Genomic DNA, 19,129 nt, shown 5'->3' on the forward strand with positions numbered 1-19,129 from the left:
AGTCTCATAGTCTGGCGTGGGACGATAAGAAGGTGGTATTAGTGCACTATGTCTGTGTGATGGGACATAATCAGTTCTGAGGACATCACTTCCAGTAATGCTTGGGTTAGAGGACATGGGGGATGGCTGCAAGTAATGCTGTGGGTTGTTCAAGGAGTTTGTGCTGTGTGCACTATAGACACTACCATTGCGGATCCGACCACTGTAGTCATGAGGGGCTCTATCCAAGCTAGTCTGAGAGTGATAGTAGTATCCATTCTGATTGCTCACAAAGAGGTTATCTGAAAGTAAAGTTTAAGAACAATCTTTATGTCCAAGACATCAAACAAAGTTATCTTCTATTAAGACATAGCTAAGCAATGTTTGAGATTTTCAGAACCTCAGTTATTCTTAGCTATGTATTAAAATGGGAAGGAGAAAAAAACCAAACCCAAACCCCAGCTTTTGTTGTTGTCGATACCTAAGGTATGTAAACCAGAATAACCTATTATATTTATTTCAATTATTCAGATTTCTATGGGAAAACACTCTCTGTTTAAGAATGGCTTTCTTCTGTTTAGGATAGGTTTGCTAAGGTTCAGTCTAAGTTAAACAAAGTACCTGTCAGTGTTACACCACACCACTTGAAAAAAAGAATGTTTATGTGGATTTGCGCTAATGTAGTAATATCAGTTTAAACAGCAAAGAAAGGAAAAAACACTAAAAAAAGGCCCACAAAAACCAAACAAAAAAATCCTTGTGCTTCTTCTCTCTTCTACCCCCTCATGACATAAGTAGATATAGTACCACAAGGTCTTAAAAAAAAAACCAAATTAACTTTTCTCCAGAAATTTTGGAGACAGTTTAAACTACCACCATCTATTGTTCACACATTAACATATACCTACTCTGATGGGTAAAGAAAATGATCTAACAGTTTATACATCCGAGACACATTTAATCATTTAATTATTATTTCATTGGATGTACAATTTGCTAGTCTCCAGAAGAGAACAATTCAGTCATTGCTTTAGATGCCTTCCATAATTTAACTCTTTGGGTTCACCAAAATAATTGCTGCATTTATGCTAATGAATTTGCTGACAATCAAAAATTCTTTTATGCAAAAAAATCATCCAAAAATAGGACGTGTGTAGTAGCAAGTATCCAGCAATAATTCCGACACTAAACTGGAAAGAATTCAGCTACATTCTGAATGTAGCTGAGTACCTGTATTTCATTAAGACTTGTGTAACTCTGTTTAGATAGAAAATGTGCTTACTCCCTTCCCACTGAATTGTTAGAGTATTATTTATCCAGCAAACTTGTAGGACTGGAAGAACCCTATCAAAACTGAGGCAACTTTGCAAACAATTAGATTCAACCTTTGAGGGCAGCAAGTTTTTTAATTAAAGACACAATGTGTAACAATCGAAAACACGTGAGAAAGCAGCCATGACTCTACTGTAAACCACTTAGATTAGGAGTCTACATTGCTTGAGAATATTAGTTAAGGGTTGATTGGGTTTTTTTCTTCTTTGTTTCCATCAAATATATACCAGTTCCATAACATGCAAACTTCCTTACCCTTTGAATTCACCACCACCTTGTAGCCTAGCAAACTCTGAAACTCCTCTCTCCCTGCATCTTAGATCAATTTACACTTTTTAAAATTTTTTAATTTTGTAAATTGTCTGGGGGTTCAGTTAGTCTTTGCAGCTGTTGAGATAGATATTGACAAGGATCTCAAAATGCCATAATATTGATACAAGGACCAAAAAAAGTGATGGTCAGCTTAAACTCACACAAGACACCACAGTCTTTTGTTGGTGTATATGCTATGTTAACTAGATTTACTCATCTCTCATAGGAGAGGACGTGGAGGAGGAGCAGTAGAGGAAACTGAGATTGTTTAGACTGAAGAAAAGGAGGCTCAGGGAGGACCTTATCACTCTCTACACCTATGTGAAAGAAGGTTGCAGTGAGGTGTGTGTCTGTGTCTTCTCATAGGTAACAAGTGACAGGACAAGAGAAAACAGCCTCAAGTTGCACGAGGAGAGGTTTAGATTGGATATTAGGAAATTTCTTCACAGAAAGGGTGGTCAGGCATTGGAACAGACTGCCCAGGGAAGTGGTGGAGTTACCATCCCTGGCGGTATATAACAGACATGTAGGTGTGGCACTTAGGGACACGGTTTCGGGTGGACTTGGCAGTGCTGCAACAATGGTTGGACTTGATGAACTTAAAGGTCTTTTCCAACCTAAGGGACTTAGGATTCTGTGATTGTATTTCACATTAGCCTATATGTCTATAGCAGCAGCAAGCACTTCAATGAGTGTTCTAGTACAAACCTACCCCATGTTCACCTTATTGATTTCTTCAGCTCTGAATAAAGTAGCTACAAATACAAATTATAGTTTTTACCTTCCAAAGTTGCGTAGTGTGGTGGTGGATTTAACGAACTTACCTTGGGAAGATGCATATGGTTCAGTATAATGACCATTGTAATGCAGCTGAGGTGGTGGAGGCATCATATAAGGCTGAGGCTTAGGCTAAGAAAGCAAACATCTTACTGTTACTTAAAAACTCATTATTTATTTTAAAAATAATTCTTGAAAGTTTTTTTATATATAATGTATACTATTATATATGTATATTATACATATTATATACAATATTATACACATTATAATACAGAATAAACACACACATACAAAGCCTTAGTCTTAAACCATTTCTCTAAATCTGCAATGGAAATTTCTCCTGTGAGATCATAAAAAAATAAATAAAAAACTGGGAAAAACACCCTCCACCATCAACCCAAGACTGTATCTTGGCCATCTGACATCTAGAACAGTCTCCTAGAGACAGAGTGGTCAAACTAAAAATAGAAGTGTTTAAAATATTTTTCATTGCAATTATTTTAATTCCATTATTTAGATATTACATAGCAGCTTTTTCTACAAGTCAGAAACAGTTCCTTGCATACTAGACTCATCTTTTTCACTGCTCATTTCATTTCACTGAAGGAAACTAATATTTGATTCAAAGTCAATTGAAATCCATAACACTGCAAAGATAAAGCTATTTGCTCTCCTTACCATAGACATTCTGGACGAAGACCGTCTTCTAACAGGATTCACTGTAACAGGCTGAGTTTGTCTGCAGAAGAAATTTTATGGTAAGAAATGATTCTTAACAACAACGAGACATATGTCAAACACTGGAAAGCACTCCCAAGTTCAATCAAAATCACTCTACATTTCTTGGAGCCAGGCCTGTGTTAAATAGTCCTCCCCAACAGTCTCAAAAGGAAAGAGCTCTGTGCATAAACCACCATCACAAAGCAAAAATCACAAAGCCAGGATCAAAATACCTCAGTTATTTCTTTGCCTCTTCTCTATGAAGCATAAAAAGGAGACGTCCCTGAAGCACTGCAGTAGGGCAGAAAAAGCAGTGGAATAACTGGGGACTAGTTCCAAATTTGAACCCCATATAAAATCTCATACTGTAAGTTACCTGTTCTACAAGTCAGACATAACATTGTTTAGGGATTGTAACATTACCAATGTTGCAGGAACCGGAAAGCACGACCATACTGCATGAGGATTTATATGTTCTAACATTCAAGCTAACAGTAATGAATTTTCATAATTTGTTGGATTGCCTCCAGGATGTAAGTCTTAAGGTCCTTTTCCCCCACCCTACACTGCACCTGTTCTCTGTGTCTTGCAGCAAGACAGAGGTCAAAAGACAGCAGCATAATATTAACGTTACTTTTCGGGAAGAAAGATGTTGTTTAGCTCACCCTTTGGGAAATGAAGGACGAGAAAGGATTGGAAAACGTGGAAGGGAAAGAATGAGGGAAGATTTCTGAGAGCCCTCCTCAGGTGGAGAGTCCAGGGAGTCTCTAAAGATAAAGTATGTACAGATTAAGAAAAAAACCCCTGAAGTTAATACAGGCATGCATAAGACAGTTTTCAGCAGCAGGACAAGATGACAGGAAATTTTAAGAGTAGAGATAACGAGAAAAGTTTTTTTGAGGACTTAACTTCATGCAAAACCATGTTGTGGTGAAACCAATACAATAAGTAATCCTAGAGACTGGCATTCAATATAGAACTATAGAACTGACGTTATTCAGACAGCAATGCACAAGTCCCACAAATGTACTACTTCTACCAATACTTCTTATCACTCTCAAAAGGCAGTCAGGTTTACAAGCTTTGAGGTATGAGGTTTACTCTATTTCAAAGTAATCTTACTTCTCAATTAGCATTTAACACACTGTTGAGTCACCTGTGGCACAAATATTTCATTATCTTTCCACTAGCCTCAGCAGATTTCAGAGCCACCCCTCCATAGCTATCTCCCACATACAAAGAGGAATGAAACATATGGGAAGCGTGCTTCTTTTATGACAGAATGTTCACTGTGTCTAATTCCCTATTTTTTGACTGAAGAAGCTTAGCTGAAGGAAAGCTGTATCAATAAAGTTTCTCAGATTCCAGCCATTGATTTGTAAGTTGGAGACCAGCCCAATTAAATCTAATTTGATGAATTGATTAAATTTACCTTGCACTGGTGCTACTTGAGCTATGCAGATTCCATGGATATCTAAAGAACCACATACCTCTCAGCTGTCAATCCAGCACATTTCAGGAGTGCTTCACATACACTTCCCGCCCTTTTAAAGCCTCTAGTGTCCTTTCAGAGCAGTTCACCCAAACCCAGGCCAAAACTCTAGTGATTCCAGTAGCTCACAAACACTAGCAATATTAGGTCCCAAAGCAACTGAAGTCTGTCACAGCCCTGAGATCCAGATGCAAAGGCCAAACACTCACGATTGGTAAGCTTTCAGTATTTAATATTTTCCTCTGTTATAAAGCAGAAATTGTTTCAAAAACTGTTGATAACTATTTTCTCAAAAAAAAGATTAAGAAAATTAACCCACATCATTAATTGCTACCATGTAAATAGGACAGTAGTAGAAGATTTCACTTCCCAATGGAAGCTTCAAGGCAACAAGAGTTGTGCTAAAGTATTCCACTTACAGGCTGCATTTATTTAGTCTGTAAAATTTGTGTCTAGCCACACACATCCTCCACACATATTTTGCTGTTTCCATATCTTCCTGCCAAAAAAAAAAAAGCAAAATTTGCATTAAGCCAAATATGCATACCCTTTACTTCCTTTCAGACCAGCCACTGAAATTTTTAAGATGAAACTAGCATTGACCTATTTAGTTTTAATGTAACTTCATTAGTGTCACCAGGTTTTCCCTAAAACTCTACTTTGCACGCGCAAACATCCACTCCAACGTAACACTACTATTAGATTTATGAAATTTTAGAGTAGAAGCCATTTGTTGAAGACACTCTTATCAGCTGTAATACTAACACAACTTATAGTTAATAAAGATTGCCATAAGACTGTCATCAGCTGCCTTTTGACAAATCAAAGGGCAGATGCTGCATAAAATTAATTCTATGTGTCAATGTATTCAACATAAAATGTCTGATTTTTAATGCTTTCCTGCAGAAAGCTAACCAAAGACTGTATTATTTTTGACTCACTCATACAATTCAAAGCTGCTAAATATATATAAAGTAGGTTTTAATCTTTGAGTTAAATTATCAGTCTTAAATTGTGTTTATATTTACTGATGTCTTAGCCAAAAAAAACCAAAACATACTCACAGTTTGGAATTGAATTGTCTCTTCTTTGTTGGCCAGCTCTAATGCGAAAAAGGATTTATTGTGGGACATGTTGGCAATATCATGCCACCTGCAGACAAAAGGGATGAAACTTTACTGGCAAGCTCTGATTTTCAAACCACAGAAAATGCAACTGAAGAACAGAACCATCACCAAGAATATGGATAAAGAACTGAGGACATACTCATGAGGAGAAGTGGAGGGGCAAGTACTAGTCTTTTCACTCTGGTGACCAGTGACAGGACTCAAGGAAACAGCATGAAGCTGAGCCAGGGGAGGCTGAGGCTGGATATCAGGAAAACATTTTTCACCCAGAGGGTGGCTGGGCACTGGAACAGGCTCCCCAGGGAAGAGGTCACAGCACCAAGCCTGACGGAGTTCAAGAAGTGTTTAGACAAGGTTTTCAGGCACATGGTGTGACTCTTGGGGATGGTCCTGTGCAGGGCTAAGAGTTGGATTCAATGATCCTGATGGGCCCCTTCCAACTCAGAATATTCTATGATTCTGTGAAAAAATTCATTAATCTATCTGAACAAGTTGCAGGCCATCACTTCCATATCCATTACATGGCTGCTGAAAGGAAAACACGTATGTGACTAACTTGGGAAAATGCACAACATGTACAGTATTAAGTTTATTACTTGTCTTCCACTTGAAATTCTTTCAAGTGTTCTTTAAAAAAACAAATCAAATTTAGACAAATTTAGTTATCAGTAAATTATAACATCCTGACTCTTTGAAAGCAAATCATATATTCCAGGAAAAAAGAAATTAAATCTACACTGAACAAAGCCTTTAAGGCATTATTATACATATTTTCTACATCTGTTGCACATTGACAGATGAGAAAAAGTTAGATTACATAAAATATAATATCATATATTTATTCATCTTCTTGTTAAATATAAATGTAGCTTGATCCATTAGTATTATGTTAGTATAAATAAAGCTTATCTAATTGATTCATTAGAAGAAGATTCTGCAGTGCACAAACACATAGAAAAAGAATGATGTACATATAGGACTCTAAAAGTATTTATATAACTCACACTTTCATTATACAGATGAGTTTGACAGCATTTTCTGTAGCTACTCCCAATCATATGCATGAGGTAAAGAAAACGAATGTCCCCATTTTGATGTACAATAAAAATCCCTCAAATTTAAGGCCTTCATAGGCATTTGTGGACACAATTATGAAATTACCTGAACAATTCGAACCATAACCCAGCATTTATAAATTATACTAGTGGGTCATTTGTCTATGCATGATATATCTATCCATGGTTGAATTGCCAACAGTCATACAACAAACAAGCAAAAGAGCAGAAAACTGGATGCTGAAACTGGAATATGAATATTTTTCTGATGCTTCCCAGTGTGCTTTTTTTTCCTATGTTTATAGACACTACATTCACAACTCTTTAGGAAATTATGCAAAATGCATGGACAATGCTTTATTCCTCTCTCCTGTGTTTGAAAAGTACAGCTGTTGTCTAATGCTGCAAGAAAGCAGAGTAAAGCACTTCGACAACTCCAGACAATTAAAAAGAGCTTGGCATCAGCTCTCCTATCAACAGCAGAGACAGAAAATTTTGTGAAGGACATTTAACAGTACTGAATTTATAAATTCTGTTAAACAAAACTACTAAGAGAAAGAAGCACTGTTGCTACTTTCTCTAACCCCAGAAATTAACTGGTAGTGAAGTTCCAGAAACTGTTGGACCATGGGATTTCAAGATTTCCATCAGATTCAGACAAAGATTCAATTCTAGAAAGTTAAAGTTCACTAAGAATAAAGCCTTTCTTGCTCTAGCAATAACTACAAATTGATGATATTCATCTTATAAAAATCTAAAAATGTATTTTTTAAAATTTATTCCAAATTCTGCCCAAAGATGCCCAAGCAATTCCTCTTGAAGTAAGTGAGGATCAAGCCATTTCACATGAATACTGAATTTTAAGTGTTAGGTAAGTCACACCTCTGTCTACAAGTTATCAGACCATTAAATAATAAACTAAAAAAATGTATAAATCCAAAATAATGAAACAAATGTTATCATGTGACTCTCCACAATTTATTTTATTTATAATATATGAAAGAAATTCCTGGACAATTTTACAACTGGATATTTCAACATAAATTGATGTGACTATGACAGGATTTGAGATACTGTATATGCACAGAATTGCTCTTTTTTGATTCAATAAATGCTTTGCAATGGAACTGTATATTAAATGTTCATCTCTTACAATTAATCTGGCTTAAAGAGATTCATTCCGCAGTCACTACATCGAAAAATTTCCATGGAATTCAGTATTCACTGTAGTGTGATTACTACGAGACTATGTTCAGGTTTATCAAATTAATAAATACACATCATATCTAAGAGTCATTCATGCTTGTGAGCAACACATATAAAATGTGAAGTGCACAAAGGTATTTTAAGAAAGAACAATACTGACCTAAATACAACAGGAGGACGACCATTTTTGTGTTTTACAAAGATACCATCAAGACATGCTCCAATGAATATGTCACTTCCTTGGCTGTCCTGTAAGAAGTTGCAAAAAGTTATATAAATGCAGAAAAAAGTCTTTGAAAGCAGAGTTACAAGAGAAACAACTGCTTTTATAATTCTGGAGGAGACAATTCTGAGTGGTGTGGGTTTGGGGTTTTATTTATATTTGGCAGGAAGCAACCCTTCTAAACAGTGAGAAAAAGGCAACTGAAACAAAGATCAAAGCGCTGTTTACCTTTGCAGGATAGGTCTCTTCACCATAGCCCTCCATTCTTTCTACTTCTTGCATATATAACATTTCCGCATCAGGAGGAGTAAGGCCTCTACAAATAAAAACAATCAGCTAGTACTGCCAATAAGAAAAAAAATCATTTTTTATTTTACTCTGAATGACACCGTCAAAGCTTGAAAAGCATTCCCAAGACATCCAGGAAATCATCAAATCATGCTGTTTCTATCTGTTCCAGTGGCTGATATTTTTCTCAGCCTTCACACTTTGATTCTAATAACTTCTTTCTCTCAGGCATCTTTAGGGGTAAATGGCAACAAAGACCAGTTAAAATTATCATCTCTTCTAATAGCAGACCATTATCACATTCTTTTTCGAATCCACCATTGTCTCCATATTTCCTCACTTTATCAGAATGATTATACTGGCACAGGTGTTCAAGACCTGAATTTCCCCTACAGCAGTATTCACACTGAAGTTTGATGTTCCACATTTCAGGAAAGACAGAATAATTTTCTAAATGCTGAGAGAGTTTTAACTGTAATGGTGTGAGAATATGAGGACAAGATCTCTAGGTAAAAGCACCATTTTTTGTGCTTACACCAACTGACAAAGACAGTTTTCTCACAGACTTGCAGTAGTGTCACAGGGATAAAAAGCTTGTGTTTACCTACCCACCAACATACCTCAGTCATCTCTTAAAGTCATTTTTTCTACCTGCAAAATCCTGTCATTGCTATGTCTCTCAATACTTTTTCAATCATCAATCTCTTTGTTTCTTCACTTTTTCCTAATGTTATGCAGAATAAGTTTTCTTTGATGAACCTTAACCATGCAATCTTTTTACAAATGCATTTTAAAGATAAATGGAATTGAAATTTTCAAACTGTTGTTTTAAAATTATACAGTGACAAATTTTCAGTATTACCCACATAATCACAAACATTTTTTGCTGATGAACTGACAACAGAGAACTTAACTTTCCTTTGTCCTCGTCTACTGCACCGTAGCTACCTTTTACCTAAGATCATAAGCCATCTGGCACAGTTACTGTCTCTACATTTCTACTGCCCTCATTACCTGCCAAAGTTGTTTATCAAGAAACATCCTTACTGCAGTCACAACTTCATACAAGAAAGTTTCAGAAACATAAAGGTGAAGTCACACTATTTAATATCGTCCCGCGTTCTTAATTTTCAAGCCAAATCCTCTTATTTATTTTCCTAGATACTCTGTTCTGTTTTCACTTTCATTCAGCAGAAAGTCTTGTAACTTTGATGCAGATGTATTAGAGAAAAACTCATTTAAATAAGAGGTGAAATTAGTCTCACTGTCTTCTGAGATTCACAACATTTTGAGTTACTGAAGATCAAAATTAAGCAATAAAGAGTTTTAGATATGTTACCTGTACTTCTGATGTAGCAAGGCAACTTTCTGTGTTGCTTCTTCCAATATTTTTTCTTCTTGTAGCCAACCCTTAAGGTAAGACAGCATTTATGCAATGAAATACAAAAAAAATTCTACAAAATTAAATGGTTGTAGTTTCCTTACACAGGTGAATCAACTCTCCACTCTAGTGTTGAAGATTAGGTGCTGCAATATGCACACAAAAAAACCCAGAAAGCACAAACATTGTTCTGAAGTGGTTTTACTCTTCCATCTACACCCTGACCTTCTTTTCAGTGTAATATATAATAAAATTGAAAAGGTCCTGCAACATCTCTACTTCTGTGTAATATAAGGTGTGATATCTCACTCCAATCTCAAAGAAAACCTTTACTGAATTTGATGACCCAGGGAGCAGTAAGCTGGATGGATCATGGAGTCTTATTAATAATGATTTGCTTTTATCGATTTTAAGAAAGTTTTAAATTTAAATTTTTCAATTTAAGAATTTAAATGTATCAATTTAAACTAAGTACTTACGACTGGAAACAAAGCAAATCTTTGTAGAAACTCTTGGGATTCATACTGATCGTAGTCTCCAAAATCAGCTAAAAAAAAAAAAAATTCTTGGAGTCAAACATTTTTAACAAAATTATTTAATACCCAATTAGTTGCAGCAGGATCTCCAAGAATCAAATCTCTCCATCCTATTGAACTGTGATCTGGAAGTAAAGTAGTGGAATAAACTAACCAGTAGTGTTTATGAAGAGGAAAGGTAAAAACACATCCCATCTTTTTACGTTGTTCATAAAAATTGATAAAACTCCTTGTGGCTAGAGAAGAAGAAGAAATTATAAAACAATCAGAATTCAAGTTCCTTAGTACTTTGAGGTTTAAATAGTTTGATTTTTAATCACAGAATGGTTGAGGTTAGAAGGGGCCTCCAGAGATCCAGTCCTAAGCAGGGTCAGCTACAGCAGATTGTCTCAGAGCTTTCTCCAGGCAAGTTTTTAATATTCTGGCTCTATCTTCTTTACTCCCTCGTGTCAGACACTTGCAGTACAGCACCAACAACAGCCCTAACTAGCAGCTTTACTCAAACACTGCACAGAGCAGCTGGAGCATCCTTCGGCTTACAAGACTTCTACAGCTCCCTGCACCCAGACATGCAGAAATTGGGAGCTAGAAGCTTTCCCAGACTCAGGGGTATGCTCAGAAAGCACTTAACAGTTTATGTCATGACAAAGAGCATCCCAAGAAATCTCTCCCCTTTTCTGTTTCCAGGGAAAAAACTAACTAACATTTCAAAGAAGAGAAAACAGTCTAAATTGGAAAAGTTATGTACCAGCCTCAGAGGAGAAACTGTTGAACAGCAATCTGCATGGAAAGGCTGCTCCCAAAAGTATAAATACAACCTCTGAGTACACAGATCCTATTTACAATACCACAAATTCTCATCTATATTAGTATCATTTTAGAGACATTTAGGAACCAACTTTGTATTAAACATTAACAGTTAATATGCAAGTTATTTATGATGAAAAGGCAGCACTTGAGAAACCCTACACCAACACAGCTCTTGAGATAAAGCAGTGTTTAGAACTAGCCTATTGTAATTATTTCAAATACAGATCATTCTTGAATAGAGTTCACTTGGAACTGCAAATACTGCTTCTGTTCACTCGCCAGCTAAAATTAACTAACCTACCAGGTATAAGCTACTTCACTCATCAGAGCACATTAATTTATGACCTACATTTTTTCTGAGTTGTTTTTTCACTGTGTTATCAACACATACAGTTTATCTCTTACACAAGACTGAAAAAGGAAGGTGAAAGCTAAAAGGATAAATACTTTCCATCTGGATGAGGATTATATTGAAAGATTTCTATAAACAACCCACTGAGCAGAGGGACCTTTACACTGTCCAAAGATATGGAAATAACAAATCAAGATTTTTCAGTTAAAGATCATTAAAACCTGGCTTGGAATTAACAGATTCACTGTTATACAAACAAGGCACTAATATAATTCATCCTACTCAACTGGAAACTACATTTTCAAAAAACATAATCATCATCTTTATTGTGATACAACCAATACATATATATAACAAAAAAAATACTGAAAAAAAGACTTTGGTTGTGTATTCTGCCAATGATTTTAATTTTCTTTCAATTTTGGCAGATTTACCACTGCTGTTAAATATACTGAAGTGGCATTCACTGTGAATGATACACAAATAATAATACACAAACACACTAAACAAAGCTGTTGCCATTGAAAACTTTGGAGAAATTTAATATCAAACAAGCATGTTAGCAGGGAATACCAGACATGGTCACTGCAGACAGACTTAGTCCTCATGTATACTCTGTCCCATCTGACCCTAGTTAGAAAAAATAAAGCTGCCACTTTCATGTAGATATCACAGAAATGCATGTTTAGGAGTGATTTGAACACAGGAATTGCTAACAGTCTTGCATACTAACTTGAAATATTCTTATGTGTTAGGATATTTGGGAGATAAAGTGGAGATACAAGGACAACTGTACATTCAAATTTACTTATTTATGAAGACATGTCTCTTCTCTTGTTACTATGTGAGAACAAAGAGTCTTCATTAACAGAAACAGAAGAAGGGTCTGTTGATGTAAGCAGACATCTAAAGCCTTTGCCCCCAAAGGAACTCCAATGTCTAATTCAAATCCAGCTCCTGAAAGTACATATTAGATACCCAGGTACAGCTCTGAGGACTGCACAGAAATACCAAGTTTGGGGCCACTGGTGCAAGTGTTCCCTCTCCTCAGCCCATATGATGACATTCTAAGGAACAAGCCTTTCATAACTTACCGACGCGGGTCTTTGAGTGATAAATAGAAAACATGCAATAGAAAATATATCATCAAAGTTTCTGATGCAACATTAGCTAACTGGCACAATTCCTTACTTACCCTGAACAGCCAAACCAGCCAGATGTATTGCTTGTTCCAGTGTGCAAGGAATGTTGCCCTCCAAGATATCTTTCTTCAATTGCAGATAATACTGATACCTATATGGAAAGAGAATAAAAAGAAAAAGCTAACATGGGCTTCTTAATTTAAAGAGAGAGCAGATTAATATGCCTGCATTTCCTATTCCTCTCTGCATTCCCAGTTTGAGTGGAGGGTAGTCACCCTCATCATTCAGACCCACTATTTCAAGGCCCTTGCTAACTCCTGCCTCCCTTAACTTTCACATATTATTCCAGAATCAGTGATCTTAAAGAATCTCCACAATTTCTATCTACTCCTATACTCTCATATTTTTTTTATTTTTACCTCTTCCATCCTTAATGTTGCTATTATTGTCTCTAAACAATGTTCAGTAAACTGCTGCTGTATTACTATCTTCTCTTCCAATAGACCTAGCATTGGACATCCTCTCAATCCTGATAGTGACTTTCATTTCTGTATTACAACTTCTGAGTGCATTTTGTTCTCACTTTCAAGGCACCATTTTTGTCCTTTAATCTAACCTTTCCCTGTGTCACCTCTTGTACATGCAACTTGCTGCTAGTTGTACCATTTGTTCACAGTCTGAGCCACTGTTTTCCTGAATTCTTCTCCCCCTTTCAGCTTTCCAAGGAATTCCCTATCTTGAGCCCAAAACACCTCAAAACTGCCATTACAGCTACACAAACTTGGCCAAGAGGAACATTTGTCTTCTATAATTGTATTTTCAGAAACTTCTTGACTTCCTCATATTGTATGTCAACTTTTGTGAAGTAAGGCTTTAAAACTAAGAACATGGAAGTATGTGCTATAAATCACTCAGTGATTAGAAAGCTCAGGTAAATGCCACATAAATTTTATTTATATTAATTGATAGCTCTCTTCCCTCACTAATTACTGGCCTGTTAAATACAGTGACAATTTATAAATATTGTTTAGACTCTTCGAGATCCTACTATAAAAAAACAGTACACCATATAATAGTACATAACATCCTTACACAATACACAGAAGAACAGCTGGGACTAAACCCAGGCCTCAAAAACAAAGAAAGGAAAAAGCCACCACATATCAAGGCATTCGGGGAAACAAGTCTTCCCAGTCAAGAAGTGGAATGTAAATCCTTTCCACAGAAACACTATTAAAAGTAAACATACAGATGAAGAACCTTAACACTACCTCGAGATAGCACAAATACCATCTCGTTTTATTTATGACAGTTCCATTTCCTGGTGTATATTAAACATATAAGTTGCTTAAACATGCTCAATTTCATTTATATTGAAAAGGCATGAAAAAATCCACAAATTTCTGAAATTAATTCAGACTCTTACTATCATATATCAGAGCAAGTACCATCCTATAGGACTTGAGTATAAGGTTGACACATAGATGTCTGATTTCTACCTGGCAGTACACTGCAAAATTGTTGCTAAAGCTCCAGCATAAACATCATATTCTTTAAACGAATGCCAGAGAAGACTATTCAAGGTTTTTCAGGCAATTTAGCTATTCAATGCAACACCATGACATTTATCTTACTCTAATGCATCCTAGTACACCAACAAACACAGAATCTGAATCAAAGATTTTTAAGCCAGTAAAATTGCTGAGAAATAGCACAAAACTTTGGAGTTTTCAGGAAAAAGATAATTTTTCAGAAATTACACATTGAACACTAAAGCTGCCAAGCACTGAGCAACAAATAACAGCAGCAGTGTCTGCACCAAGAGGCTTATCTCCCTGAAAAGCTTTCACACCACATTTAGCAGGAAAGGTGTCTGGCAGGGTATTTTAGCAACACAGTATATGAGCACAGTTTCATGTAACCACAGAATAAATTAAACTGGAAAGGACCTCTGAGTGATCATCTGGTTCAACTCCCCACTCAAAGCAAGGTCCACTTGAAGTTATCAGCTTAAATGGGTTAATCAATGCAAGCACATATTTCTTAAATAACAAATACGTGTTTGTAATCCAGTTACTGGTTTTGTACCCATTTGCCTATTAAAAGTAATCATTAAATCAGAACAACTATACACTTTAAGCCACTAGAAGCCAATGTATAGGCTCATAAGAATAACTAGCCAGTATACATGCTCAATTTTACTTTTCCCCAATTACAGGATGTTCCCCAGTTTCACAATAGAAATGTGTACACGATATCAGAAAGAGCATCCATATTTACGGCTTAGTGATACACAAAAAAAGTCACAAGCTGAAGCTTAGCCTGTAGCTTGCCAGTGTATTGTACTGAAAGTACAGAAAGTACTGAAAGCAAAACAAAGGAAAGCATAGCTCAATAAAATCTGCACGTGCTTTATGCAGGATGGATGTCCACGAAAGCAACATATGGCTCTTCAAAACAAACAAACAAAAAAGAGACAAACATAAAGAGACTAAAACAATTAAAAGTCTGACCATGCAAGTATGCCTGTTACTTAAAACAGGTTTGAACAGATTCCTAAGATCACAAAAAAGATAGTTGTTTGCTTAATTTATCACATATTCCAAATATTCCAAGGTAAATAAATACACAGTTTGAACATAAATTCTGCCTAAAGTAATTTTCATTTCTATAAAGGTGAGGGAGTGGAAAGCAGACAACTTTTAAATAAACCATACATTTCAGAATGCTGAAAGCAAATTTTTAGACACATGTAAGAAGTTTACCTGGTAATCTCCTGCTGAAGCTGAGAAACAGTAGGCACATAGAACACTACTCCAAAATACACAGTTGGCTCCAAGGCATATTTGTCCAGCTGCTTTTTCAGAGGCTTGTCCAAATCTACCCATCTGCGCTGATTCTGCTTATTATAATACCACAGGCTGAAATATGTAATCTGAAAGAGGCATTTCAGTGATGAAAAAAGTTAATATTGTGATATTAGATAAAATGTACTGTATGAAAGTCTCACTACCTAGAAATAAATGATTTAAAACACTAAGGTTATGGGTTATTGAAAACTTCAGAGAACTGCAGAGACATTTAACATCAAAAGCAGACACTACTTCCAGATAACCAACCCACATATGTAAGGTCCTCCACCTAAAACACTAAACTTACTTTTTATTTGCAAACAGTTCATAACTCTTTTGTGGCAACTCACAGATGTTAGCAGTAGTCATTCATGTGTGACAGGAAAGCTAAGGGAAATGAGGAAGGCAAATAGAAACTGACACTGGACAGCAGGACAGCAAAGCATGGCTTCTCTGGGGAAAGGCAGGCAGGCTCACATGGGATGCTGAAGGACAAAAGTGCACAGGACAGCTGGTCAGTCAAAGGCAAGCTCATTAAAGCATATGCATGGTTCACCCCACGAGTGAGAAAATGAGCAGATACAGAGGAGCAGCTTGAGTAGGCAACTCCTGCCAAGCCCAAACACAAAACACAGTTTGTACTGGAACAGACCACCCCTAGAGGCTGAGGGGTGTCACCCCTGGAAAGTCAAAATGCCACTGGACAGCATCTTGAGCAACACAATCTAACTTGGATTAGATCTCTCTGAGAAGGAGTCTGGATCAGAATTCAAATTTAAATTTCTCCACTATGTTTAAACTGATTAAAAATCTGCTCCTGCAGTACTTATTTCATTCAGTTCTGGACCAGCAAACAAACACGAACTAGAAACTATTCATGTTATTATCACAGAAAAATTAGATATCATAATTAGAAGTGTTTTAACTGTGGGAGGAAGATAAGTGAATATTACGAATTCCCAATTATGTCTGTAGGCATTTACATGGAAATTCTCCAAGTCCTTGCTACATATACTTTATTATATGTAGAAATGGTAGAAATAGCAACACCTTTAATCCAACACTTTTTTACGTATATTCAGATGTTTTTAACACACAAAAAAAAGCCACTAAGGATGAAGTTTTATAAAACAGAGGAATATTCATTATAATGATTTCTTTTCATCAGTAATTTCTGTGAATTAGACATGGAAAAATTGTCTACCTAGCAAAAAAATTATTTACTGTTGTCTTCTCAGAAGGTCTAGCATTTTGATAATTTGGAGCACAGATTTGAAACTCATTTGGGAGCAACAAACAGATGGTAGTAGAGAAAGGCCACTTTAGTACATTCCTGCAAAAACTCGCCCATATACACATCTGAAAATTCATACACATAAATTTTCTTAGTTTATAGTCTAAACAGGATGAAGAGTCTACCCTCATGGGAGTCCAGCTATTCCTTACAGCTCTGACAGGTTATGTGTGCAACAACGACAGCACAGGCAGGTATGTTCCATCCCAAACTTCACAGACAGCAATGGAGCCAATGTTCCGTATCAGCACAGATCATTAAGTCATTTGGAGCACAAAACTCAAGGTGTAGCATTAAATTAGCAAAACCCTCTATTCCATAATATCTCTGGGATAATAGCAGAAGTAGGAAATTAGAGCCAACTCTAAGACTCTAATGTTCCTTTGACATTGCATACTGGCAAAATATACTTCTTTGCTTCTCTCTAAATTAGCATCAACACAGTTCTATGTGATTGTTAGTGGGTTTTGGTGTTCCGGGTTTTTTTCCCACAATGTTTTAAAAAAATCCTCTAAGTTAAAATTACTGTTACCATGTAATTGCAAAATTAGTATGCACAAGATAAAAAATAAATATGTTAGGATGAAGTCTGCCCATTTAGCCTTAAGATTCCTTCTATAAACTCTAAACCAACTCTGGTCCTCTCTGATAAAAAGACATGTTGTAATACAGAAAATAAATTGAATTACCACTGCTCATATAAGAAAAAACCAGCTTTTTCAGTATAGAGTAAGATATCTGGAGAAAGTGCAGAATGCTGATATAGACAAAATAGTTGTATGTGTATATATATATATATATATATATATATATATATATATTGCTATAAACAAAATAGGCTGGGAAAGTTTAAAAATCATCATGGAGAACCAGACTACTCCCACATCAGAAAGAGAGTTCTCTTGTAAAGCAAACCCTACAAACCAAATTTTTCACAGGTGGATGCCACGTGCTCATCAATTCTGAAAGCCAAGAGTCAAGTTTAGGAAGTCTGAGTTTCTGGGAATATTCCAAGGAATATGGCTCTGAATACGAATCCTATAAATGCTGTTTTCTAAATTTCTCAGTCCAGGCATACAAAGTTTACTGATACCTTAAGGAACATTTACTTTTATTTCTATTCTTCAATCCACTAACCATTAGGCATAGTGTGTGGGGTAACCTCCACCACCCCACAAGGATATTGTGAAGACAGTATCTTAAGATTCTGTGAGATGTTAGAAAAAAAAACAAACAGCAGTACCACAGAACCTCCATTATGAAAGAAATATTATGTTCACTGCAACATCACATGCAGAAAATAATAAAATGTAGCAAACGACTGAGTAAGCCTCAATCCTTCCTGCAGACTGAGTAAGGAAAAGAACACATGTAAAAGGTTGTATTTCTTTTTCATTACAGGACTGTTGACACCATGCACTCAGTCACAGGAGCCAAAGTCAGACTGTGATGCTGACATTCTGTAACTTCTGAGGGTTATCAATGCATTGAATGTAAGTAAATTAGTGGACCAAAAAATAAAACAACAGTTAAAGTTGAACTATATGCCAGGACCTACTTGATCTCACTTGCTAAGAAGAGCTCAAGAAAGAAAGCCTTCTGTGCTGGCCCAGCCCACTCATGTGACAGGTCAACCACATCAGCCTCGGGCTGAGCACAATCTAAAATGTGGAACCACAACATTCTGTGCAAGGGCAGTGGCCATGGCAGAGACCAAAAGCAAAGGGTAACAGCTACAGTTTAAAGACTTCTATAAAGGATATCACACAAACACATTTGGAAACCAATTAAAAATATGCAAAAAAATGTGTAACAATTGTTTGAATAACTCATTTGCAGCCTTGGTGTACTAAAAAAGCAAAGATGTATAACAAAGGTGAGGAGAAAAAGAGCACAAACTTCTATTAACATCACCGCTGTTTGAAACTCTCTGATGTAAGATACTCCTGATTCTACACCCTGAATCTAAACTGAAGGTATAGACAATTTTTAAGGCATGATGATCACTTAAAGAGATCTGTATCTTTGAAACACTGACCGCTTTTTCTGGACTACATATAGAACAGAGTAGTAACTGGCACAACAGACTACCAGAAATGTTTCCGCGTTTTAAAATACTCTCTCGAATCCAGCATATCTTTAAACAAGCCAAGCAAAATACTATGGACCAAAGCTGGTCTTCTGACTTCTATGCAAACCTTTCACTTTACTTCAAGGGCAGAATTTGATCCTGTGAGTTTTCAGAGGA

General features: G+C 36.2%; 1 protein-coding gene across 1 annotated transcript in view; it reads right to left on the minus strand.

Moving 5' to 3' along the window:
• The window catches only part of PTPN21 (protein tyrosine phosphatase, non-receptor type 21), a 41,854-nt gene that overhangs the window by 12,899 nt on the left and 9,826 nt on the right, over nt 1-19,129 (minus strand). The window contains 11 exon segments of the mRNA XM_027673194.1: nt 1-281; nt 2,448-2,532; nt 3,082-3,142; nt 5,035-5,114; nt 5,680-5,767; nt 8,164-8,252; nt 8,455-8,542; nt 9,854-9,924; nt 10,375-10,442; nt 12,789-12,886; nt 15,501-15,670. The exon segment at nt 1-281 is cut by the window's left edge and continues 4 nt beyond it. Coding sequence (XP_027528995.1) covers nt 1-281; nt 2,448-2,532; nt 3,082-3,142; nt 5,035-5,114; nt 5,680-5,767; nt 8,164-8,252; nt 8,455-8,542; nt 9,854-9,924; nt 10,375-10,442; nt 12,789-12,886; nt 15,501-15,670 — 1,179 coding nt within the window.

The sequence above is a fragment of the Neopelma chrysocephalum genome, unplaced genomic scaffold (assembly GCF_003984885.1).
Source record: "Neopelma chrysocephalum unplaced genomic scaffold, ASM398488v2 Primary Assembly neopelma1_24, whole genome shotgun sequence".
Classification (NCBI taxonomy): domain Eukaryota; kingdom Metazoa; phylum Chordata; class Aves; order Passeriformes; family Pipridae; genus Neopelma; species Neopelma chrysocephalum.